We start from the raw sequence: 7,621 nt of genomic DNA, 5'->3' as shown, positions 1-7,621 counted from the left end.
GAATCCTCAGATGTTGCCGAGTCTGGATGCTCAGGTGTTGCTCAGTCTGGATCTGCACACGCTGCCCAGTCTGAATACACAGACGTTGCCCAGTCTGGATCCTCAGACTTTGCCCAGTCTGGATCCTCATACATTGCCCAGTCTGGATCCTCAGACGTTGCCCAGTCTGAATCCACAGACGTTGCCCAGTCTGGATCATCAGACTTTGCCCAGTGTGGATCCTCAAAATTTCCCGTGTCTAGACTCTGACTTTGCCCAGTCTGGTTCCTCAGATGTTGCCCAGTATGGATCTTTAGACCTTGCCCTGTCTGGATCCTCAGACGTTTCCCAGTCTGCATCCTCAGACGTTTCCCAGTCTGGATCCTCAGACATTCCCCAGTCCAGATCCTCAGACTTTGCCCAGTCTGGATCCTCAGACGTTGCCGAGTTTGGATCCTCAGACATTGCCCAGTCTGGATCCTCAGACGTTGCCCAATCTGGATCCTCAGACGTTGCCCAGTCTGCATTGTCAGACATTGCCCAGTCTCGATCCTCAGCCTTTTCCCAATCTGGATCCTCATACATTGTTCAGTCTGGATCCTCAGACTTTCCCCAGTCTGGATCCTCAGACTTTTCCCAGTCGGGATCCTCAGCCTTTTCCCAATCTGGATCCTCAGACATTGTTCAATCTGGATCCTCAGACTTTCCGCAGTCTGGATCCTCAGACTTTGCCGAATCTGGATGCTCAGACGTTGCCCAGTCTGGATCCTCAGACGTTACCCAGTCTGGACCCTCAGACGTTGCCCAATCTGGATCCTCAGACGTTGCCCAGTCTAGATCCTCAGACTTTCCCTAGTCTGGACCCTCAGACGTTTCGCAGTCTGGATCCTCAGATGTTGCCCGCTCTGGATCTTTAGACCTTGCCCAGTCTGGATCCTCAGACGTTGCCCAGTCTGGATCCTCAGACGTTGCCCAGTCTGGATCCTCAGATTTTCCCCAGTCTGGATCCTCACACTTTGCCCAGTCTTGATCCTCAGTTGTTGCCCAGTATGGATCTTTAGACCTTGCCCAGTCTGGATCCTCAGATGTTTCCCAATCTGGATCCTTAGACATTGTCCAGTCTGGATCCTCAGACATTACCCAGTCTGAATCCTCAGACGTTGCCCAATCTGGAGTCTCAGACTTTGCCCAGTCTGGATTCTCAGACATTGCCGAGTCTGGGGTCTCAGGCATTGCCCAGTCTGGATCCTCAGATGTTGCCCAGTCTGGATCCTCAGACATTGCCCAGTCTGGAGTCTCAGACGTTGCCCAGTCTGGAGATTCAGACGTTGCCCTGTCTGGATCCTCAGACTTTCCCCAGTCTGGATCCTCAGACTTTCCCCAGTCTGCATCCTCAGACGTTGCCCGGTCTGGATATTTAGACCTTGACCAGTCTGGATCCTCAGACTTTCCCGAGTCTCGATCCTCAGACGTTGCCCAGTCTGGATCCTCAGACATTGCCCAGTCTGGAGCCTCAGTCATTGCCCAGTCTGAAGCCTCAGACGTTTACCTGTCTGGAGCCACAGACGTTGCCCAGTCTGGATCCTCGGACGTTGCCCAGCTTGGATCCTCAGACATTGCCTCGTCTGGTTCCTCAGACGTTGCCCAGTCTGGATCCTCAGACATTCCCGAATCTGGATCCTCAGACTTTGCCCAGTCTGGATCCTCAGATGTTGCCCAGTCTGGAATCTCAAACATTGCCCAGTCTGGATCCTCAGACTTTCCTCAGTCTGGGTCCTCAGACGTTGCCCAGTCTGAATCCTCAGATGTTGCCCAATCTGGATCCTCAGACATTGTCCAGTCTGGATCCTCAGACATTACCCAGTTTGAATCCTCAGACGTTGCCCAATCTGGAGTCTCAGACGTTGCCCAGTCTGGATTCTCAGACATTGCCGAGTCTGGAGTCTCAGACATTGCCCAGTCTGGATCCTCAGATGTTGCCCAGTCTGGATCCTTAGTCATTGCCCAGTCTGGATCCTCAGACTTTCCCCAGTCTGCATCCTCAGACGTTGCCCGGTCTGGATATTTAGACCTTGCCCAGTCTGGATCCTCAGACTTTCCATAGTCTGGATCCTCAGACATTGCCGAGTCTGGATCCTCAGACATTGCCCAGTCTGGAGCCTCAGTCATTGCCCAGGCTGAAGCCTCAGACGTTTACCTGTCTGGAGCCACAGACGTTGCCCAGTCTGGATCCTCGGACGTTGCCCAGCTTGGATCCTCAGACATTGTCTCGTCTGGTTCCTCAGACGTTGCCCAGTCTGGATCCTCAGACATTCCCCAGTCTGGATCCTCAGACTTTGCCCGGTCTGGATCCTCAGATGTTGCCCAGTCTGGAGTCTCAGACGTTGCCCAGTCTGGATCCTCAGACATTCCCCAGTCTGGATCCTCAGATGTTGCCCAGTCTGGATCCTCAGACGTTGCCCAGTCTGGATCCTCAGACATTGCCCAGTCTGGATCCTCAGACATTGCCTAGTCTGAATCCACAGACGTTGCCCAGTCTGGATCCTCAGACTTTGCCCAGTCTGCATCCTCATACGTTGCCCAGTCTGGATCCTCAGACGTTGCCCAGTCTGGATCCTCAGATGTTGCCCAGTCTGGATCCTCAGACGTTGCTCAGTCTGGATCCTCAGACGTTGCACAGTCTGGATCCTCAGATGTTGCCCAGTCTGGATCCTCAGACATTGCCGAGTCTGGATCCTCAGTCATTGCCCAGTCTGGAGCCTCAGTCATTGCCCAGTCAGAAGCCTCAGACGTTTACCTGTCTGGAGCCACAGACGTTGCCCAGTCTGGATCATCGGACGTTGCCCAGTCTGGATCCTCAGACATTGCCTCGTCTGGTTCCTCAGACGTTGCCCAGTCTGGATCCTCAGACATTCCCTAGTCTGGATCCTCAGACTTTGCCTGGTCTGGATCCTCAGATGTTGCCCGGTAAGGATCTTTCGACCTTGCCCAGTCTGGATCCTCAGACATTGCCCAGTCTGAATTCTCAGACGTTGCCCAATCTGGAGTCTCAGACGTTGCCCAGTCTGGATCCTCAGACATTGCCCAGTTTGGATCCTCAGATGTTGCCCAGTCTGGATCCTCAGACATTGCCCAGTCTGGATTCTCAGACGTTGCCAAGTCTGGAGTCTCAAACATTGACCAGTCTGGATCCTCAGATGTTGCCCTGTCTGGATCCTCAGACATTGCCCAGTCTGGATCCTCAGACTTTTCCCAGTCTGGATCCTCAGACGTTGCCCAGTCTGGATCCTCAGACATTGCCCAGTCTGGATCCTCAGACATTGCCCAGTCTGGATCCTCAGACGTTGCCCAGTCTGGATCCTCAGACGTTGCCCAGTCTGGATCCTCAGACGTTGCCCAGTCTGGATCCTCAGACTTTGCCCAGTCTGGATCCTCAGACGTTGCCCAGTCTGGATCCTCAGAAGTTGCCCAGTCTGGATCTTCAGACATTGCCCAGTCTGGATCCTCAGACGTTGCCCAGTCTGGATCCTCAGACATTGCGCAGTCTGGAGCTTCAAACGTTGCCCAGTCTGGATCTTCAGTCGTTACCCAGTCGGGATCCTCAGACGTTGCCCAGTCTGAATCCTCAGACTTTCCCCAGTCTGGATCCTCAGGCTTTGCCCAGTCTGGATCCTCAGATATTGCCCGGTATGGATCTTTCGACCTTGCCCTGTCTGGATCCTCAGACATTGCCCAGTCTGGATCCTCAGACATTGCCCAGTCCGGATCCTCAGACTTTCCCAAGTCTGCATCCTCAGACGTTGCCCAGACTGGATCCTCAAAAGTTACCCAGTCTGGAGCCTCAGACGTTGACCAGTCTGGATTCTCAGACTTTTCCCAGTCTGGATCCTCAGAAATTGACGAGTCTGGATCCTCAGACATTGCCCAATCTGGAACCTCAGTCATTGCCCAGTCCGAAGCCTCAGACGTTTACCTGTCTGGAGCCACAGACGTTGCCCAGTCTGGATCCTCGGACGTTGCCCAGTCTGGATCCTCAGATATTGCCGAGTCTGGTTCCTCAAACGTTGCCCAGTCTGGATCCTCAGACATTCCCCAGTCTGGACCCTCAGACTTTGCCCGGTCTGGATCCTCAGATGTTGCCCGGTATGGATCTTTAGACCTTGCCCAGTCTGGATCCTCAGACATTGCCCAGTCTGAATCCTCAGACGTTGCTCAGCCTGGATCCTCAAACGTTGCCCAGCCTGGATCCTCAGACGTTGCCCAGTCTGGATCCTCAGACGTTGCTCAGTCTGGATCCTCAGACGTTGCCCAGTCTGGATCCTCAGATGTTGCCCAGTCTGGATCCTCAGACATTGCCGAGTCTGGATCCTCAGACATTGCCCAATCTGGAGCCTCAGTCGTTGCCCAGTCTGAAGCCTCAGACGTTTACCTGTCTGGAGCCAAAGACGTTGCCCAGTCTGGATCCTCGGACGTTGCCCAGTCTGGATCCTCAGACATTGCCTCGTCTGGTTCCTCAGACGTTGCCCAGTCTGGTTCCTCAGACATTCCCCAGTCTGGATCCTCAGACTTTGCCCGGTCTGGATCCTCAGATGTTGCCCGGTAAGGATCTTTAGACCTTGCCAAGTCTGGATCCTCAGACATTGCCCAATCTGAATTCTCAGACGTTGCCCAATTTGGATCCTCAGATGTTGCCCAGTCTGGATCCTCAGACATTGCCCAGTCTGGATTCTCAGACGTTGCCAAGTCTGGAGTCTCAAACATTAACCAGTCTGGATCCTCAGATGTTGCCCTGTCTGGATCCTCAGACATTGCCCAGTCTGGAGTCTCAGAAGTTGCCCAGTCTGAAGTCTCAGACGTTGCCCAGTCTGGATTCACAGACTTTCCCCAGTCTGGGTCCTCAGACGTTTACAGTCTGGATCCTCAGACATTGCCCAGTCTGAATCCTCAGACGTTGCCCAGTCTGGATCCTCAGACGTTGCCCAGTCTGGATCCTCAGACATTGCCCAGTCTGGATCCTCAGACATTGCCCAGTCCGGATCCTCAGACTTTCCCAAGTCTGCATCCTCAGACGTTGTCCAGTCTGGATCCTCAAAGGTTGCCCAGTCTGGAGCCTCAGACGTTGACCAATCTGGATTCTCAGACTTTTCCCAGTCTGGATCCTCAGACATTGGCGAGTCTGGATCCTCAGACATTGCCCAGTCTGGAGCCTCATTCATTGCCCAGTCTGAAGCCTCAGACGTTTACCTGTCTGGAGCCACAGACGTTGCCCAGTCTGGATCCTCGGACGTTGCCCAGTCTGGATCCTCAGACATTGCCTAGTCTGGTTCCTCAAACGTTGCCAGTCTGGATCCTCAGACATTCCCCAGGCTGGATCCTCAGACTTTGCCCGGTCTGGATCCTCAGATGTTGCCCGGTATGGAGCTTTAGACCTTGCCCAGTCTGGATCCTCAGACATTGCCCAGTCTTAATCCTCAGACGTTGCCCAGTCTGGATCCTCAGACATTGCCCAGTCTGGATCCTCAGACGTTGCCCAGTCTTGATCCTCAGACGTTGCTCAGTCTGGATCCTCAGACGTTGCCCAGTCTGGATCCTCAGATGTTGCCCAGTCTGGATCCTCAGATGTTGCCCAGTCTGTATCCTCAGACATTGCCCAGGCTGGAGTCTCAGACGTTGCCCAGTCTGGAGTCTCAGACGTTGCCCAGTCTGGATCCTCAGACTTTCCCCAGTCTGCATCCTCAGACGTTGCCCAGTCTGGCTCTTCAGATGTTGCCCGGTCTGGATCTTTAAACCTTGCCCAGTCTCGATCGTCTGTCTTTGCCCAGCCTGGACCCTCAGACTTTCGCCAGTCTGGATCCTCAGACGTTGCCTAGGCTGGCTCCTCAGACGTTGCCCAGTCTGGAGCCTCAGACGTTGCCCAGTCTGGATCCTCCGACGTTGCCCAGTCTGGATCGTCAGATGTTGCCCAGTCTGGATCCTCAGACTTTGCCCAGTCTCGATTCTCAGACATTGCCCAGTCTCGATCCTCAGACATTGCCCAGTCTGGATCCTCAGATGTTGCTCAGTCTGGATCCTCAGACATTGCCCAGTCTGAATCCTCAGACGTTGCCCAGTCTGGAGTCTCAGACGTTGCCCAGTCTGGATCCTCAGACATTGCCCAGTCTGAATGCTCAGATGTTGCCCAGTCTGGAGTCTCAGACATTACCCAGTCTGGATCCTCAGACTTTTCCCTTTCTCAATCCTCAGATGTTGCCCAGTTTGGATCCTCTGAAGTTGCCCAGTCTGGATCCTCAAAATTTCCCGAGTCTGGACTCTGACTTTGCCGAGTCTGGATCCGCAGATGTTGCCCGGAATGGATCTTTAGACCTTGCCCTGTCTGGATCCTCAGACGTTGCCCAGTCTGGATCCTCATACGTTGCCGAATCTGGATCCTCAGACATTGCCCAGTCTGAATCCACAGACGTTGCCCAGTCTGGATCCTCAGACTTTGCCCAGTCTGGATCCTCATACGTTGCCCAGTCTGGATCCTCATACGTTGCCCAGTCTGGATCCTCAGACTTTGCCCAGTCTGGATCCTCATACGTTGCCCAGTCTGGATCCTCAGACGTTGCCCAGTCTGGATCCTCAGACTTTGCCCAGTCTGGATCCTCATACGTTGCCGAATCTGGATCCTCAGACATTGCCCAGTCTGAATCCACAGACGTTGCCCAGTCTGGATCCTCAGACTTTGCCCAGTCTGGATCCTCAGACATTGCCCAGTCTGGATCCTCAGACATTGCCCAGTCCGGATGCTCAGACTTTCCCAAGTCTGCATCCTCAGACGTTGCCCCGTCCGGATCCTCAAAAGTTGCCCAGTCTGGAGCCTCAGACGTTGACCAGTCTGGATTCTCAGACTTTTCCCAGTCTTTATCCTCAGACATTGACGAGTCTGGATCCTCAGACATTTCCCGGTTTGGATCCTCAGATGTTGCCCGGTATGGATCCTTAGACCTTCCCCAGTCTGGATCCTCAGACATTGCCCAGTCTGAATCCTCAGGCGTTGCCCAGTCTGGATCCTCAGACGTTGCCCAGTCTGGATCCTCAGACGTTGCCCAGTCTGGATCCTCAGACGTTGCCCAGTCTGGATCCTCAGACGTTGCTCAGTCTGGATCCTCAGACATTGCCCAGTCTGGATCCTCAGACGTTGCCCAGTCTGGATCCTCAGACGTTGCCCAGTCTGGATCCTCAGACGTTGCTCAGTCTGGATCCTCAGACATTGCCCAGTCTGGATCCTCAGATGTTGCCCAGTCTGGATCCTCAGACATTGCCGAGTCTGGATCCTCAGGCATTGCCCAGTCTGGAGCCTCAGTTGTTGCCCAGTCTGAAGCCTCAGACGTTTACCTGTCTGGAGCCACACACGTTGCCCAGTCTGGATCCTCAGACGTTGCCCAGTCTGGATCCACAGACTTTGCCCAGTCTAGATCCTCAGACGTTGCCCAGTCTGGATCCTCAGACGTTGCCCAGTCTGGATCCTCAGACATTGCCCAGTCTCGATCCTCAGCCTTTTCCCAATCTGGATCCTCAGACATTGTTCAATCTGGATAATCAGACTTTCCCCAGTCTGGATCCTCAGACTTTTCCCATTCTGGATCCTCAGCCTTTTCCC

General features: G+C 54.0%; 1 protein-coding gene across 1 annotated transcript; it reads right to left on the bottom strand.

The window, feature by feature from the left end:
* Positions 1-831: 831 nt before the first annotated feature.
* Positions 832-1,476, bottom strand: LOC139255945 (proteoglycan 4-like). Its single transcript, XM_070874055.1, has one exon. The coding sequence runs from the start codon at positions 1,474-1,476 to the stop codon at positions 832-834; it is 645 nt and encodes a 214-aa protein (XP_070730156.1).
* Between the last annotated feature and the right edge of the window lie 6,145 nt (positions 1,477-7,621).

Source organism: Pristiophorus japonicus, chromosome 3, assembly GCF_044704955.1.
Source record: "Pristiophorus japonicus isolate sPriJap1 chromosome 3, sPriJap1.hap1, whole genome shotgun sequence".
In the NCBI taxonomy this organism is placed as follows: Eukaryota; Metazoa; Chordata; class Chondrichthyes; family Pristiophoridae; genus Pristiophorus; species Pristiophorus japonicus.
The sequence above is the reverse complement of the archived record's forward strand: the minus strand, read 5'-3'. Positions and strand labels throughout refer to the sequence as shown.